The sequence below is a fragment of the Lepus europaeus genome, chromosome 17 (genome assembly GCF_033115175.1).
Source record: "Lepus europaeus isolate LE1 chromosome 17, mLepTim1.pri, whole genome shotgun sequence".
NCBI classification, from domain to species: Eukaryota; Metazoa; Chordata; class Mammalia; order Lagomorpha; family Leporidae; genus Lepus; species Lepus europaeus.
In genome coordinates, this window is record NC_084843.1 from 64191108 (window position 1) to 64209568 (window position 18461).

General features: G+C 51.4%; 1 protein-coding gene across 2 annotated transcripts in view; it reads right to left on the reverse strand.

Annotated features, from left to right (window-relative positions):
- Nucleotides 1-17901, reverse strand: part of DUSP29 (dual specificity phosphatase 29) — a 30339-nt gene extending 12438 nt beyond the window's left edge. Inside the window, exons 1-3 of one of the 2 annotated variants that reach the window (XM_062215052.1) lie at nt 17740-17901; nt 17177-17410; nt 2728-2948 (exon numbers count right to left, since the gene is read on the reverse strand). In XM_062215052.1, coding sequence (XP_062071036.1) covers nt 2728-2948; nt 17177-17376 — 421 coding nt within the window. In that variant the 5' untranslated portion in view covers nt 17377-17410; nt 17740-17901. Of the gene's footprint in view, nt 1-2727; nt 2949-17176 lie in introns of both variants that reach the window. The other variant, XM_062215051.1, reaches the window with a different exon arrangement.
- Between the last annotated feature and the right edge of the window lie 560 nt (nt 17902-18461).

Sequence of the window (18461 nt, forward strand, 5' to 3'; positions counted from 1 at the left end):
GAAAGGTGGGAGTAGAGTGGGCCCCGGGAGCTTATTCCAGACCCCACACTCAGTGCCGCAGCACCACAAGGAATAAAAAGAGTGACTGAGACTGACCGTGAGCGTCGTGGGCAGCTGCGTACACTTGGCTGAAGCTAGCCAATGGAGGGCAGGAAAGACAAGAGGGAGCAAAGAGACGAGGCCATGTCTCTGGGCCACACTGTCCATCACCACCTCTCTTGGAAACGTATCAGGAGGTCTGGCTCTAAGATGCCCCAGCAGGGTCCCTTGCTGTTCTAGCGCAGGGCCAGACCCCACCATCCACTTTGCCTGGAGCCCATGGCAAAGCTGTTGCTAACGAGCCTTTTGTTCAGACCATTCAGGGCACAGGCCATTGGGTTGCTTCTGTTTGCCCTTGGTAGCATTTTAAGAAATTTCAGTTTGTTGCCATTGCTTAAAAATGAAGCGTCTTTCCAGAAAATTCAAGATTGGGGGCTTTTCTTGACAAGTAAGGAGGTCTGCCCCATTTGTGCTGATTCTCTGAGTCACAGCTGCTCTCTCTCAAGGGGGTCCTGGGCTCTGCGGAGCCACAGCAGCCGCTGCGCATGCCTGCATGCCCGGGGCCTCCCCTTCAGCCAGCCTCATGTTTACACGCTGCCTGAAGAACCAGGGTCCGTCTTCGAACCCCTGCCTCGAGGAAGTCTTTAGCTAAAGCAGATTCACAGGGCCCTGAGGACAGAGCCGGCCTCCACCTAGCAGCGCAGTCTAGTCCTGTCCCCACCCCATCCAGCTGGTCTGGCCCCCACAACCCAGCTGTGCAGTCGTCTGCGCCCTGCACGTTCCTGACCTGTGCCTATACTTCCTCCCTCTTGACCCTCGCTTTCTTTGCTAGGCGCTCTTGGCCACCTGACACCTCCTCATCCAGGCCCGTGGCCTGCCCAGGCCAGCACATCTGACTTGAGAGCCTGATGCTCTCCTGATTTGGCAGGAAGGCTCAGACTCCCAAGTGGCGCGCCAGGGCCCTAAACCAAGCTTTCATGTGAGTGCATCCCACTAGTTCAAAGCTGGAATGGAATGTGTTTTTTTGCTTTCTTTTAGGCTTGGGAGCTTTACGATGCCGGCCTGCACGGGCTGGTGTGGTTGCATGCCTCAATGCTCCAGAGCACACGAAGCCTCTTTATCAAACACATCCAAGAGCCTGCTGTGCGCCAGGTCCTCGGCTAAGTGCTTTGCGTGTTTCGCTGCTGATCCTCATTACAGCCGTGTGAGGTAAATATTTGTGCCACCAGATGGAGAAACCAAAGCTGAGGGAATGCACATGCTTCGGAAGTTGTGTGCTGGGAGTTTGAACCCAGCCCTGTCCTCTGCCGAGTCTGCCCAGCGCCTCCCCCGGGAGCAGGGTCTGAGAGCTGATGCAGGCAAGTGAGCACAGTAAGCAGACACTCAAGGACCGGGCAGCTGTGGGGTTTTGGGTGTGTGTTGGTGGGGGAAGGGGAGGGAGGTTTCACGTCCAGGATGTTTTCAGTTAACTTCAAATACTCTGGGGCAAATTTGACTTCATGGGGATGAGTCACAGTCCAGTTGCTTTTTTGATCCGACTTGGAACCCAGAAAGCACAAAAGATAAAATATGGTCCTAAAAGGATGGCCTACACAGGAGGCCCTCCGGCACAACACCGGCTCTGTAGGCTTTTCCCATGATGACCTTGCTTTCTGAACCAAAACACTGACAAACTGGTGGTGGCCATGGGTGGCTCTGCAGTCAGAGCCACTTTGGGATGACCATCAAGGCCGGAGACTGTCCGGCAAACCTGGCCTAGGCCCAGACTCAGGCTACAGGTTCCTAAGCAGGTCAGTCGGTCAGTCCGCGAGGCTTTCAATTCCAAACTCTCGTGGGGAGAAAGGCTATCAGTAGTGGGATACCCCGCATTGTGCCTTGGCCCCGCAGAGGGGTGTGGCACGTGGGGCTGAAGTCAGCACGGATCGGGGAGCTGAGGGCCCTCGGTGGAATGGCCCGAAGTACAGCCTGCGGCAGTCGCAGCACACTGTCTCACCCTGAAACACACCTAAGCTGTGCCCTTCTCTCCAAAATAGCCTTGTGGTCTCTCCTGGATCCGGACAGCTTAAACTGCATTTGAAGTCCAAGGACTGGCTGTGTGAGCTGAGAGACGGTCATTAACGCTCATGTTGCCCACTGTGGGTGTTGAACCCAGATTCTCACAACAGTCCAGTCAAGGTCGCCTGCTTTCTGAGGGAGAGCCTCGCTAGGTTGGGAAGGAGAGAGAGCAGCCCGGGGCCCGGCTGGCAGGAAATGTGAAGTCTCCAGCAAAACATAAAGGATTCCCACTCAAGTCAGCTCCCCGAGGGTTTTCTGGCATCTAAGGCCTTTGCTATAGAGTGGTATTTGGGCCCAAGCACAATTAGTGCGTCAGGTACAGAAACAGCTTTTTGGGCGCTGGAAGGATGGCTGATGTTCCTTGGGGAAGACAAAATCAGACTAAAAGGCCTTTCCTGTTAACCCTGGATTCTGAGTCCCCCCAGGTGGCAATCAAGGCCAGCGCCCCACCAGCAGCACGCTCCACGCGGCGGGGCAGGCCCTCCAACCCCAGCCACCTGCCGCACCGCGCACCCCAGCGCACCGGACGCGGAGTGCCGCGCGCAGCTCCGCTTCTGGCCAGGACCTCGCGCAGGGGCCAGGCCTTGGGCCAGGTCCGGACCGTGGGGTGGACGGGGCCGCGAGGGCGCTTACTGTGGTCGTCGCGGAGCGCAGAGTCGATGAAGGCGGCTGCCGAGTAGAAGAAGACACTGAGGTCGAAGGTCGGCAGGTCGTCGGCCTCCACGCCGTGATACTCGATGGTCATGTCGCGGTAGTAGTCGGGCCCGGTGTCCACGTTCCAGCGGCCGTGGGCGGCGTTCAGCACGTGCGTGAAGCCCGCCTTCTGCAGTCCGTAGCGGTCCAGCGCCGTCGCCCTGGGAAAGGGAGAGAGGTGAGTTGGCTGTGCGGCGCCTTGGCCTGAACCCGGATTCGGGCTCGAATTTGGGGGCCACTTACTGCTTTGATTGAAGTTCCCAAAGGAGTCGCCACTGCAGGTGGAAGTCGTAAAGCCCTGCCCTTCCCGAACCAAAGACCGCAGCGCCATTTCGTCTTTGTGCTCGCCCGGCTGCAAGTCAGGGTAGGTGAGCCACTCACTCGCCCGTCCCTTCTTTCACAATTGCCCAGAGGCCACCAGAGACCCTGTCCATCAGGGCCGCCCCCATGGAGTCCCAGGAGACCCTTCCCCGGGAGCCTCGTTTGAGCCCTCTGGAACCTGGTAGGTGTTACACCTGTGGTGTAACGCAGGTCTTTCTGTGCAAATCTGATTGTGTTGATGTTTGAAGGATGGGTGGACACGTGTCAATGTGAAGCCGTCGCTCTGGTTGGTGAGTCTCTCGCCCAGTTGGGCAAAGCATTGTTCTGAGAAGGGCTGTTTGGGCAGCCTGTTGTCTGAACTGATACTGGAGAAGCTCTGAGCCACCAGTGACATCAATGATTTTTTTCTAAGCAAGAGTTTCCAGGAATGAAGAGTGAAGTCCTGTTGAGGTAGATGGCCTTGGGACTTGAGGACACTAAAGGCAGCTTGGTAAGCCCAGGCAGGGCTGGGCTTTCAGAGGAGTTACTTCTGTCTGGAGGTGGGAGTGGGGGACTTTACAGGAGAGGGGCCTTTGAGTCTGCCTTAGGACAGGTGTCAACACTTGGTGATGGAAGGCTAGAGAGAGGCGGAGCCAAGGAAATAGCACAATGGGAGGTCTGCAGGCAGCGATGGCCTTTGAGAAAGTGTTTATTGTTTTCCTGTAACCAATCACTTGTCACCACATAATGATCTAAGGTCCTCTGTGTGCCAGCCACCAGCCTGGGTGTTGATGATTCAGGGTCCCTCAGAAGAAGCTTGGCGCCCAGTGTGGCTGGGAAACAAACAAACGTATAAACAAGGTAACTGCAGGGAGCGCTGAGAGCTGTGAAGGAGTTAAAACTGTGATACGAGCCAGGGTGACTGCAGTCATGATGTATTTAGCTAAGGCGATGTAAGTGGCCTTAGGCTAAGACTGAGGGATGAGAAGGGGCAAGGCCAGGGAAGAGTGGGAGGAACAGTGTTTCATCCAGGCAGAGGGAGCAGCAAGTACTAAGAGCAGGAAACCAGTGTGGCTTAGTAACAGAGAGGACAGTAGCGTAAGAGCAAGCTGGAAGGGTGGGCAAGGGCTGGCTGCTCAGGGACCCTTTAGACCACTGGAAGAATCTGGGTTGTGTTGTGCGTGTGAGAGAATACTGTTGGAGGGTTTTAAGGAAGGAGTGAGCATTGTTTGCTTTTTTAAAAAAAAAAAATCAATGTGGCGGGTAAGTGCAGGTGTCTGGGGAGGCAGTGGGACTGCCAAGAGCAGGGGTGGGCCTGGGCTAGAGTGATGGCACAGCTGGGCTTGCTGTGAGTATGACTGGGAAGGGCTGGATCCTGTGGGGACCGTTGGGAAGGGCTGGTTTGGCCAGAGGTGAGGATGTGAGAGATCAGCTGTGGGTGTCTCCTTGGACCCCGCTTGGGTGGCAAGATCTGTACCTGGGGGTCAAGGAGAGCTGTAGTTAGTGTTTGAGGAGGGCTGACCCAGTCTGGGCGTTAAGACGTCACCTCCCTTGATGGTACAAGTCCCAGTTCTGTAGCTCAGGGAAGAGGTGGTAAGGGGCTAGAACTCTAACAGAGGGCGAAAGTGGCCTTATGTTTCAGCTGAGGACTGGAAGGACAAGGCTGCTGGAAAAGAGATGTGGACAGAGATGACCATCTTGGGTGCCAACAGGGACCCCTGGACCAAGAGCAGCTCCCGGGTTGGGGTGCCCTGTCTCTCGCTGGGTTCCTGGAACTTCTTGTTTGCCACTAGAGGAACCACAATGATGTCTGATTTTGGGCAAAGAGAGGCCTGAACGCAGGCACCGTGCATTTCGAAACATTTGCTTGTAGCCTGTTGGAGTTGTGGGAGCTGTGGGGTCTCACCAAGCCCCTGCTCCCCAGCTGGCTGTTGGTGCTGCCAGCCTGACTACAGAGCACGTTCAACTTCCAATTTTGCCTCAAGAAGCTCTGCTTTTCATTTTCCTTCTTGTCCCGAAGTACGGATACAGCAAACATTGTGCTTTGGGGACCCAGATCCGTGCTCCATTAAAGCCTCAGCTGAGGCAGCCCATCTTGCTGAGTAGCAGTCAGCCTTACTTTGAGTTGGAGCTCAGTGGAAAAATTAGAATTCACTCTCCTTATCAGGCTGTTCCTACCCACCGTCAAGCCTGGGTTCTCTGGGTGCAGCAGCTGGAGTCTACGTTGTCCAATGGCAGCTGGAATAACAGTTTGCGCTGAGCTGCTCTGAGGGTTAAAGATTGGGGCAGATACGCAACAAGACTCAGTGTGGGACAGCTCCACGTTCACCCCCTAGGCTGGCTCTGGCTGTGTGAGAGAGAGGAAAGGCTCACCGGGAGGGTTCCAGGTGGCGGGTACCTGAGGCCTGCCGCCGGTTTCAGAACTCCTGTGCTGCTGGTGAGGTGGCGTCCTCACCAGCGTCCTCGGTGGCTCAGTGTCCAGTTGAGCACTCAGGAAGCGTTGCAGCGGATGGGCATCTGCAAGTGAGCAGAGCCTGTCCCAGCACAGACGCCCTTCCTCCAGCCTCCCTTGGGCCAGACGTCCGGCTCGGCAGTTACTGGGAGGGGGTGCCTGGCGCTGGAGTGTTTTGTTTTCAAAATTTCAGATGGGCCAGATGCATTGTCTGCTCAGATAAATTATGGGGGGAAAAGACCAAGGAATGTAGGGGTGTTTTGAGTTGCTGGGCACAGAGAGAGACTGTTCACCTCTCTCCTGAGGCCATGTGCCTGTGTCTGCTGAGCGAGAAAAGACTCCTGGAAAAAAACAAAAACTCATTTAGGAATTTACTTCTGGAATCTGGATGATGGAGGGCCCTAGTTTCTGGTTGTTTAAGAAAGCTCTAGATGTGATCAATCTGTTCATTTTTAAAAAAGACTGTGTCATCTCACTATAAAAATAGCACATGCTCAGTGCAGACTGTGGAAAAGGTCACATGGCTCCCCATCACCATGCAAAAAGGTCAGCTGTGTTCCTGCCCCCTTAGAAGAAAAACTGTAGATTAGCTTTTAGAGGTAAGGTCTTTCGGTTGGTTTTTTACACATAGATTTGAATGTTCTGTAGCAGAGCGTGGTTTGTTGGGTACAGTGCTATAGTTTTGAAACTTTGACATAGTGATATATAGTAAACATCTCCTGTGTCAGCATAAAGCTTGCAGTAGCTGCTTGCTCTTCTATTCCTAAAATCAATCCCAATTTCACCTCACCAAGCACTTCACTGGTTTCTTTGGGCACATCTCTTATAGTATGTCCTTCAGAGAGATTTAAAACAAGTGGAATGACTGGGTTGGCAGGTATAGACATTCTTAAATACATTTGCTACTCATTAGTAATTACCCACTAGAAAGCTTGCTCAAATTTACATCCTGATTGTTACTCTTTGTGATTTCTAGGCAAAAAGAGAGAGAGAAACCATCTTGTTTTCATTGACTTTTTAAAAAATATTTATTTGAAAGTCAGAACTACACAGAGAGAGGAGAGGCAGAGAAAAAGAGAGAGAGGTCTTCCATCTGCTGGTTCACTTCCCAATTGACCACAATGGCTGGAGCTGCACCAATCCAAAGCCAGGAGCCAAGAACTTCTTCCTGGTCTCCCACGTGGGTGCAGGGGCCCAAGGAGTTAGGCCATCTTCTACTGCTTTCCCAGGCCATAGCAGAGAACTGGATTGGAAGTGGAGCAGCCGGGTCTCGAACTGGTACCCATATGGGATGCAGGCACTTCAAGCCAGGGTGTAACCCTTTAGGCCACAGCGAGGGCTCCTCATTGACTTGCTTTAGCAATGAAATTGGATGCTTGTTCACATGCGAATGGGACTTGTGCAGTTTTTTTTTTTGTAAAAGATTAATTTATTTATTTGAAAGGCAGAGTTACACATAGAGAGGGAGATCTTCCATGTACTTGTTCACGCCTCAAATGGCTGCAAAGGCTGGGGTTGGGCTAGGCCAAAGCCAAGAGCCAGGAGCTTCTTCCAGGAGCTATCTTCCCACATAGGTTTAGGGACCCAAGCACTTGGGCCATCTTCCACTGTTTTCCCAGGCCACTAGCAGAGAGCTGGATCAGAAGTGGAGCAGCTGAGACTCGAACTATCGCCTGTATGGGATGCTGGCATTGCAAACAGTGGCTTTACTTGCTATGCTATAGCGCCAGCCCCTGCAGTTTACTTTTTTTTTTTGGACAGGCAGAGTTAGACAGAGAGAGAGAGAGAGAGGGAGAGAAAGGTCTTCCTTCCGTTGGTTCACCCCCCAAATGGCCACTATGGTTGGCACGCTGCACCGACCCAAAGCCAGGAGCCAGGTGCTTCCTCCTGGTCTCCCATGCAGGTGCAGGGCCCAAGCACTTGGGCCATCATCCACTACACTCCCTGTCCACAGCAGAGAGCTGGGCTGGAAGAGGAGCAACCGGGACAGAACCGACACCCCAGCTGAAACTAGAACCTGGAGGTACCGACACCGCAGGCAGAGGATTAGCCTAGTGAGCCGCGGCGCTGGCCTGCAGTTTACTTTTGAAGAGCTTTGTTATAACCCTGGTTTGATCCAGTTCTCTTTAGCTCTTCTGTCTTCCCAGAAACGTCTGGCGTAGTTCTGGATTCTGACTCCAGATTGGAGACATGAGGAAGCAGCTTCCTTCCACAGGGCCCTGTTTCCTCAGTCAGAGCCCTTCGCTCTTCCTCCTCCTGTGGCTGGCCCAGCCTCCTGTCAGCCTCTTTTGACTTGCTCCCAGGAAGCTTGCTTCCAACCCTTCCGCAGCCAGTGCGCTGACATTCCGCTTGGTGAGATCCCTTGGTGCCCTTGGGCTCGGCCCAAATCCCTCAGCCTGTGCCTGCGAGGGATTTCCCCAGGTGTGTGGCCCTGCACAGAGGGGAGGAGGCTCAAGCCTGAGACAGACGTGTGTGCAAACCCTCCTGCAGCTTCCTTCCCATGGAAAATGAGCTGTTCCACTTGCAGGATTCTCCATGGGACCTTGAAGCAAGTCCATTTGTGACCAGGCACACTGTCCCTGCCCTGGGCTGTGTGGGGGACTTGGTGCTTGCCTGCACAGGGTCGTGGACTCCTGTTGCTGATGGTCTGTATCCTGCTTACTCTGGTGGTCACGTGTCATTTCACAGCTATAGCCACTGATCTCCACGTGTCTACCTCATTTGTGAGTACAGTTCGGTGGCCTTCTCGGTCTTGGGTGTCCTTGTTCCTTGTCTGTGGTGGCTGTCTTTGGTATTGAGCCCCTGAGGCTGACAGCTTCCACTGCTGCATGACCTAAACAGTGGGAGCTCCAGGAACCTCCGTATCTGGTACTTGCTGCGTAGAACCAATTACACTGGCAGTATTTCCCTTTCGGGATTGTTTTTGAAGTCCAGTGAAGCAAAATTTAAGCTGCTTTAAAAGGTTAATAGATAAATTCAGAGGAAAAAAGCAGTAGACAGATGTATATCAAAACGTAGCCATCCCCCCCATGGTATGTTTCCCAGGGAATTTAACTTTTCTTCTTTTTGCCTCTGTGTTTTATGGATTTGTGGTAGTGAACGTGTCGTACAGTCATTTAGGATGTGAATATGTTCTGTGATTTTTATTGATGTTCTTTCCTTACACAGTTTATGGACAATGGATTTTAAAATTTGAGCTTATTTGGTGCAGATTTTTTTTCATAATACCTGGAAAATGCATATCATGAAAAAGCTAAGTGCGGATTTCAGCATTTTTTGGTACCGAAGTAAACTCATACTTTTAATTCCATTTTTTAATTCCATTTTTAATTTTAATTTTAATTTTAATTCCATTTTTTTACCCTCAAAATTCTCAGAGACAGACTATACCAAAGACAGGGATGGCCTGGGGATGTTTAACCCCCTGAGGCCTTGCTCCCCCAAAAGTATAGTCTTCCAAAAGATGGAGGTCAGAACCCCCGGGAGGTGTGGTTGTGAGAACCAGAGCAGTAGTGGTGTTGGATTGGGCCGACATCTGGCTGACTGGGTTTGAGGCCTTGACTGAGAAGGCACAGCCAGGCCAGGGCCTGGGCATCTCTCCCTGGAAGCCCTGCCTACAAATGATGTCCGCTTGTGCCCCAAGCAGCTTCAGTGGCTGGAGACTCAGGGTCCAGACTTCCTAGTTCCTAGATGGCATGCAGCATATTATGCTGTCAACCTTGGTATGTGTTTGTTGTGTCCTAAACCAGCCATGGCGCCCCTTGAGGTAGGTCAGCTATTAGCTCTGCGGGGCATGTTGAGGCTGAATTCGTTGTTTTTTCAGGAAGGGGTCGCAGGTGTCCCAGTGTACCAGTGGGAGGCCCAGCCACCACTGAGGGTATCTTAGCTGATTGACAGGGCTTCAGCACACAAAGCAGGCCAGCCCTGGAGCAGAAAAGCAGAAAGGGCAAGATAGACCCCTAAAAACATGCCTGGGCTGGGGGGGTGGTCGGAGGTATTTGAGAGGAGTCAGGTGCTGTGGGGAGAACAGTGGGTTTTGGAGTGCAGCCGTAGTTTTAATAAAAATGGGCAGCTGCTTAGGGCCCTGGCCATTGAAGTAGAGGAACATCTTTACAGCCCCCTGGTGCTGGCTCCTGAGGACGCCCACTCTGAGCAGAGGGAAGAGAGATTTTGCAATTATCCTGTTCCGGCTGAGCCTTATCATTGGAGGCTGCCCTGCCTAGGAATTTGCAATCACTTTGACAGTAGCTAGGATATTTCCCCTCCTGCTGACTATAGGGGAAAAAAAGAAAGAGAAAAGATTTTGCTAAGCAAATGAAAGATGTGAATGAGATTAAAGTAAGAATATTTAAATTACAGAAACTTAGTGCTTTCAAGCATACTCAAGCATTTTTGAAGTACCCATTTAGGGACTGCTGATTGATAAGAGCCCATGAATTATTCTTATCTCAGAGTCCCTAGCTCTCTGGAGGGCAACACTTGGTTAACCTAATTTGAATCTAATTTGAATGACTTAAAAGTAATAAAACAAGTGTGTGCTTGAACCTAATAAAGCCTAATTTATTTAATAGGCCATTTCTTAAAGCATCTTATTTTAGAGCTGGAAAGGATCTTAGAAATCATCCTTTATTTTACAAATAAAGAAACTGAGTCCTAGAACAGTAAGATGTTTTGCCAGAGGTCACATGTGGTTGGTGGCTGCACATACTAGGAACACTTGAACTCTGTCCTTAGTCATGCCTGAACAGTGCCTGCAATTCCCACCTGTGGCAGATTCAGACCCCTCCCCAATTGGGGGAAATGGTCAGGGTTGGGGGCTTTCTTATTTCGAGCAGGAAAGACTTTCCCATGGCAACACTCGCAGGGTGGCCAATTGGCCAGACCCCTGCGATTGACTGGCACACACAGGGCTTTGCCTACACCTCCTATCTGCAGCTTCTTCAGCTTCTTTTTTTAAGATTTATTTTATTTATTTGAAAGGCAGAGTTACAGAGAGAGGTAGAGACAGAGAGAGAGGTCTTCCATCCACTGGTTCACTCCCCAGATGGCCACAATGGCCGGAGCTGCGTCAGTCAGGAGACAGGAGCCAGGAGCTTCTTCCAGGTCTCCCACGTGGGTGCAGGGGCCCAAGCAGTTGGGCCACCTTCTACTGCTATCCTAGGCCACAGCAGAGAGCTGGATCAGAAGAGGGGCAGCTGTGACTAGAACAGGTGCCTGTATGGGATGCCGGCACCTCAGGCCAGGGCTTTAACCTGCTGCGCCACAGTGCTGGCCCCCTGCAGCTTCTAACTAGAGCTGGCTCTACCCTCCCCTGGCTGGTGAGTGACAGGGACTTGGTGAATTCCCCTGGGGTCATCTGGGATTGAGAAAATGCTTTAGAAATTCTGAAACTCACAGGACACAGGTCTTGACGTGGCACCACTTCCTCAGGACCCTTGTGTGCCTGGAAGACCAGGGAAGTATTGGGGAGAATGAGCTGAAGGCCTATGTGGGAGGTGGGGAGCAGCTCTCCCAGAACTCTGCCTTGGATTGGTGGTGAGATCCAGAGGCGGTTGGCGTGGCCCTTCATGGCAGATTGTAATGACGGTCCCTTCTTTTCCGTGCATACTGTGAGGCAGGTGTTTATAGGCCGTTACATCCACCGCAGTTCACACCTGCTGAGTGCCCAGGTGTCTTGGGGGTGTTCACTCGCTGCACCCACGATTTACGCTGGTGCAGCAACTGAGCTCAGAAAGCTCCATGGCTTCCCCAAGGACGAGCAAAAGCCAGAATTTGGCCTTGGCACTGCACCGAGGAGCAGACAGTCTGTTCTGCCTCTTTCCATAGAGTACCTCAGGGAGAGAGGACAGGAAAGAGGGACTGATCCCAGGAGCCACTGGCCTGGGCTCCAGGAGCCGACAGTGGCCCTGGCTGTCTTGGACATAAATCCTCACTCCTAGGTTTAGCCTGTGTTTACTTCCAAAGCATGGATATTCAGCTTTCAGAAATCTTGGGTGCTTTTACAGAAAATAAAAACTCAACTCAATGCGAATGTCAAACTGCAACTGAGGCTTTTTGCATCAGGAGCCAGTTCTAAGCTTTTTGCTACTTTGGGCAATACCTATAAAGCGACCAAGGAACACGGGCAGCCTGGCCTGCTCCCCACCCACGTTCTAGCCTCCATGTGTTTGCTCTGGCAGTGGGATTAATTGCACTTGCGTAAGCCTCTGTGAGTCTGCTTGACCTTGTTGAGTGGGCATTGTGGGAGGGAGCCCGGAACTCGAGGCTGAGATGAGGGACAGGCTTGCTCGCCAACCTGGGCATGCTGTTCGCACACATGTGACCTTGGAGACAGCCTGGACTGTGTGTGTGTGTGTGTGTGTTTGGGATTCGTCTAGGCAGAGCTGCACTGATTTGAAAGAGCAGTGACATTTTCTTGGTTGAAAGACACAAGGTTATGGTCCAAGATCAAGGAGGCAAGTGTATCTCATTATGTGGCACTCTGTTAACTGGTCCCTTCTGCTCAGACACAGTTCGTGGCTTCCTTGGCTGGTGTCCAGCATCTGCAAGGTTTTCTAAATTTCTTTTTCACTAAGCGACAGTATTTGCATTTGCCCATTATTATTATTATTATTATTATTATTATTTTGAGAGAAAGAGATGGAGACAGAGACTGAGAGCAAGACTATGTGCAAGCTAGTTTACTCTCCAGTGCCTACAATAGCCAGGGCTGGGCTGGGCTGGAACCAGAAGCCCAGAACACAGTTCAAATCTCCCATATGCGTGGCAGGAATCCAACTACTTTGGTTTGTTACCTGCTGCCTTCCAAGGTCGGCATTAGTAAGAAACTGGAATTTGGAGCCAGAGCCCGGACTCCAACCCAGGTGCTCCAACATGCCTTCTGGCTCAGCCTGGCTCAGCCTTCGCTGTTGAGGCCCTCTCGGGGAGTGAAACAACAAATGGAAGAGCTTGTTCACTCTCTTTCTTTCCCTCCCTATCCCTCTCTTTCTCTCACTCCCTTCCTCCCTCTCTCCCTCTCCCCACCTCCACCCCTACCCCCGTAATGGACTTTCAAATAAATAAATGAATCGTCAGAAAAAAAAAAAAAATAGAACATGGGGTGGGTGTTTGACACAGCAGTTAGGACGCTTCTTGGGATGCCTGCATACCGTATCAGGGTCCTGAGTTTGAGTCCCGGCTCTGCTCTTGATTCCTGCTCCTTGCTAATGTGTGCCTTAGGAAGCAGCAAGTTACGGTTCAAGTAGTCAGGTCCCTGCTATCCATGTGGGAGATCTGTGTTGAGTTCCAGGCTCCTGGCTTTATCTGTCCCCACCCCTGCTGTTTTGGGCATTTGAGGAGTAAATCAGCCATGTGACATCTCTGTTTGCCTGCCTTTCAAATAACTAGAACAAAGAGGGAAAAAGGAGTCCAGGAGGAAGTATTCCAAAGTCTTACTAGGAGTGGCTTTGGGGTCAGGAGTTAAGGCTTTTCTTCTGTTAATCACTGTTGGATTGTTATCACTCACCTTTATTGAGTGCTTACTAAGTGCTGGCACTGCACTGTTTTCCATGTATTGTCCAGGTCCATACAACCATATGAGGAAGTTTCTTTTGTTGCTCTGTCACAGACTTCTCTATACAGTGGGTATAGATTACTTTAAAATAGGAAAATATATTTACTAAGTTTACTAAATATTTCTTTATTATGAGAAGAAATTCAAGTCTTTTTTTGGCTACTTCAAACAGTGTTATAATAAATATTGTACATGTTTCCTCATGTCTTGGTACTCTTGTTTCTCTAAATTAAATTTCTTATAGTGATATTTTGGTCCAAAGTTACTTTTTCTCCTAAAAGCTAATTTTATATTTACAGAAAAGCTGCAGTAATGGTACAGGGATTGTTTGGCAATAAAAAGGAATAAAATTTTGACAGGTGCTGCAACTTGTATGAACTCTGAAAACCTGGGAAATGGGAGAAAGCCAGCCACAGGGGCCATGTGTTGTAGGATTCCCGTTATATACAATGTCCAGAGGGCCGGTGTTGTGGCACAGCAGGTAAAGCTGCTGACTTCAACGCCAGCATCCCTGCTAATGGCCTGGGAAAGCAGCAGGGGATGGCCCAAGTGCTTGGGACTTGCACCCATGTGTGAGACCGGAAGAAGCGCCTGGCTCCTGCCTTCAGCCTCACCCCAGCCCTGACCTATGTGGCCTTCTGGGGAGTGAACCAGTGGATTGAAGACCTCTCTGTCTCTCTGTTCTCTCTCTCTCTCTCTCTCTCTCTCTCTCTCTCTCTCTCTCTCTCTCTCTAACTCTGCCCTTTGTATAAATAAAATAAAGGGGAAAACATGTCTAGAATAGGTAAATCCAGACACAGAAAGTAGATTGGTGGTTGCCAAGGGCTAGGGGAATATAGAAGTGAGGAGTAACTATTTAATGGATTTGAAGTTTTCTCTCGAGAAGATAAAAGATCATGGTGCCGCTTGTACAACTCTGTGGGTGTGATAAAACCACGGAGTTGTGTGTTTTAAAAAGGCAAATTTTACAGTATTTGAATTATATCCCAATAAAGCTGAAATCAAAAAGAAAACAGGACAGAGTCCTTCTAATGTTCACAACTGGGAGATATTTGGAGAAGTTGAGGCACAGTTATGCTATGAAAAACTTAAAATGTAGAGTGGGGGGGGGGGGTGGCGGTGCTGTGTTGTAGCAGGTAAAGCCGCCACCTGTGTGCTGTCATCCCATATGGCTAACGGTTCGAGTCCCGGCTGCTCCATTTCCAATCCAGCTCTCACTTTCCCAGATGTGGCCTGGGAAAGGGGAAGATGGCCCCAGTCCTTAGGCCCATGCATGGGAGACCTAGAAGAAGCTCCAGGCTCCTGGCTTCAGATTGGCACAGCTCTGGCCGTTGCGGCCATTTGGAGAGTGAACCAACGGATGGAAGATCTCTCTCTCTCTCTTTCTCTGCCTCTGCCTCTCTGTAACTCTGCCTTTCAAATTAATAAATAAATCTTTTAAAAAAATAGATGGTGTGTAAAGTATGATTCTTTTTCTTCTCCCATTAAAATTGCTAAAAAGGAATGAAAGCCCTTCCTATATTTGTATATGTTCATGTTTCCTGATGTTAGCAGTAGCACACAAGAAGCAGTAGAAGTGTGCAAGTCACTTACTGCGAAGTCAGTGGTAGAATTAAAAGGGGACGGGGGAAATTATGCAGTTTGTTTATTACAACCATCTACTTAGCTAAATTTAGTATACAAAAGCATGTAACTAAAAAAAATTGGGACCGGCGCTGTGGCGTAGCAGATAAAGCCACGGCCTGCAGTGCTGGCATCCCATATGGGCACCGGTTCAAGTCCCGGCTACTCCACTTCTGATCCAGCTCTCTGCTATGGCCTGGGAAAGCAGTAGAAGATGGCCCAAGTCCTTGGCCCCTGCACCCATGTGGGAGACCCGGAAGAAGCTCCTGGCTCCTGGCTTTGGATCCCAGCTCTGGTTGCTGCAGCCATTTGGGAGTGAACCAGCGGATGGAAGATCTCTCTCTTTCCCTCTGCCTCTGCCTCTCTGTAACTCTGCCTGTCAAATAAAGTCTTTTTCTTATTTATTTATTTATTTGACAGGTAGAGTTATAGACGTGAGAGAGAGAGACTGAGAGAAAGGTCTTCCTTCCGTTGGTTCACTCCCCAAATGGCTGTTACAGCCAGGGCTGCAACGATCTGAAGCCAGGAGCCAGGTGCTTCCTCCTGGTCTCCCATGCGGGTGCAGGGGCCCAAGCACTTGGGCCATCCTCCACTGCCTTCCCGGGCCACAGCAAAGAGCTGGCCTGGAAGAGGGGCAACCGGGACTAGAACCCGGCGCACATATGGGATGCCAGCACCACAGGCAGAGGATTAACCAGATGAGCCACGGCGCTGGCCCTCAAATAAATAAATCTTAAAAAAAAAAAATTAAGGGCATGGGGCCAGCCCAGTGAAACAGTAGCTTAATCCTCCGCCTGCAAGGCTGGCATCCCATATGGGTTCCGGTTCTAGTCCCGGTTGCTCCTCTTCCAGTTCAGTTCTCTGCTGTGGCCTGTGAAAGCAGCAGAAGATGGCCCAAGTGCTCGGACCCCTGCGCCCTGCGTGGGAGAACAAAAAGAAACTCCTGGCTCCTGGCTTTGGATCAACACAGCTCCGGCTGTTTGGGCCAGTTGGGGAGTGAAGCAGCGGATGGAACACCTCTCTCTCTCTCTCTGCCTCTCCTTCTCTCTCTGTGTAACTCTGGCTTTCAAATAAAATAAATAAATCTTTAAAAAAAAAAAATAGTCCGGCACAGTGGCCCAGTAGGTTAATCCTCCACCTACGGCGCCAGCAACACATATGGGCGCCAGTTCTAGTTCCAGCTGCTCCTCTTCCAATCCAGCTCTCTGCTGTGGCCTGGGAAAGCAGTAGAAGCCCAGGTGCTTCGGCCCCTGCACCCGCGTGGGAGACCAGTAAGAAGCACCTGGCTTCAGATCAGCACAGCTCCGGCTGTTGCAGCCATTTGGGGAGTGAACCAATGGAAGGAAGACCTTTCTCTCTGTCTCTCCCTCTCATTGTCTGTAACTCTACCTCTCAAATAAGTAAATAAAATCTTTAAAAAAAATTTAAGGGAAAAAAAATCAAGAGATGCTGTGCTTGGGCGTTTCCCATGCTTAGACGATGCATGTGCAGGTTTTGAGCATCAGGACGTGCATTAAAGTCACACACACAGGCCTTTCACGCCGTCTGCTCCTTGGAGAGAGGGAGCATGCGCTGGAGGGCTGGAGCTCCTGGAACGGGGGGTGATGACCACCATCAAGGCTTCTGGGCTGGACAGAGCTGCTCCTAGCTCTCTGCCACCAAGCTGCAAGTCCTTGGGGCACTTAAGTAGGCTCTGTGCCTCAGTTTCCTTATTTGTAAAATAATTAGATAACTTCTTTCATTGGGTTATTTTGACAAAATCAGATCGTGCATGTACAGTGGCTAACTTTTCGTGTTTAACCATTGACAGCTGTTACTATCATCATTTATAATAAGCAGGTCTCATTTGCGTCAAGAATGGGAATGGTAGATGGAAAAACCTGGAGCAGGAGAAGGTCACTTTAATTTAGGCCAACCAGCCTTCAGGACATGCGCTGTCAGTCTGAGCACTGCTCTTGTTCTTGCTGGTATTACAGCCGGCTAGAGTAAAAGACTACATTTCCTAGCTTCCCTTGCAGCTATTAGTGGGGGAAGACTTGGGTGGGACTTGCTTTCAGAAAACTGCCCTTTTACCCTTCCTTTCCCTCTGTCTTTTTACTGCCTGAATCCTGTGGTTGGTGCCTGGTGCCCACTCAGCGCTCTGCCTCCCAGCAGCAACCTTGAGGAAGCCATGGCCTCAAGATGTTGAAGCCTGACTCCCTGCTGGGCCTGCAGTCACTACCCCAGCCCCAGCCCCAGCCCCAGCTCGCCTTTCTCTGGACTTGGAGGCAGCAGAGAAACCTGTCTGGCTTTCACCCCTTTCCTGGGCTTTCTGGGATATGAAGATCAACCTGGCCCTGACAGTTCTCCCCAAACAGCTAACCTAAAGGCCCAAGCGCATGGCTAGGAGGAGGTTGGGGGTGACTGGGGAGAGGTGCTGCCCTCTGGTCCAGGCCAAAGCGAGGCTGGTCCCGGGTACTTACTCGTCGCCGATGTAGAGCTGGGGCCAGACCTCGTTGACGTGGGTGTACTGGGGACTGCCCTTCCAGAAGAGCCGCTCCAGCTCGAAGGCCCCGGGGGTGCAGTAGTCGGCTTCCGCCTCGTCCTCTTCTGCCTTGGGGAACAGCTTCTTGGCAGTCGGGTAGGCATTCTTGAGGCTTGTCTTAGCTTCTCCGGATGCCATTTTAGAGCCGAGGGATTTCCTCTCCTTTCTGCGGCTGCTCATGAGAGAGGGTCAGGGTGGGAGTTAGCAGGGGATGCCCAGGTAGGGAACTGGCTTTACGAGAAGAGGTGCAAATTAGCCGATCCTAAACTTTGGCAAGTGCTCTCCTCTGGTGCCATGCTGCCACCTGCGCCTCCCAGGCCACACGGGTGAATGAGGAGGGCTGTGATGGCAGTTAAACCTCACTTCCCCAACATTCCAGCTCCCCGGGGCACGTGTGCTGGAGCACAGGCCGTGTGAGCAGCCCCGAGTTGGGCTCTGGGCCCGAGCCAGTGCCTTCCCCCTTCAGTCTTCATTGCGCCCTCTCCCTTGTCTGACTGGAACCTGAAATGGAAGGCGATCCCTGACGTGGGTCTGCGGCTCCCTCAGCACAAACAGGGAGCAGTGGCTGGCAGGAAGGGCCGGTGAAGTGTGGAGCTGGCCCGGGCTGGGCAGCCATGCACGCGAGCGTGGAGCCTTGGGGCTGCCTGAGGGTTGGAATGAGACCAACTGTTGCTGTGGTGACTTTCCAAGGGGTCAGAAGAGCAGTTCTAAGCAGGAAAGCTGTGCCCGCAGAGGGAAATGTGTATTTGGAGAGCTTGCCAGGCTCTGCAAGTGGAATGTGGGTGGAGAGTTTCCCTTGTCCCCAGGGAAGTGAATTCTCTGTGGAACGGGACCGCGAGTGCCCCTGAGCTGAGCTCACGATGCACCTGAGGCCTGCAGCCCGGGTGAGGATCCCGATCTGACGCTCTGAAGCCGGTGGACTGACTGGAAAGCAGGGCTGCGAGAGCTGGGGAGGGCATGCTCGTGGTCCCATGACATGTGCAGTCGGCCCCACTGTTGCCACTTCTGGGGGCTTGTCTGTGTGCAGCGCGAGGTGGGCAGGCCGGGGGTTCAGAGAATGTAAGACCACCAGGATCGCGTTGGAGCACTCAGAGTACAAGTAGAAGAGGCTCCCACTTATCACAGATGGGACACTTTGAACATCAGTAATACACACAGTGCCAGTGGGTTGAAGCACATGAAACACACCGTAATGATACTTAAAGCAGTTATTCACTGTTGGG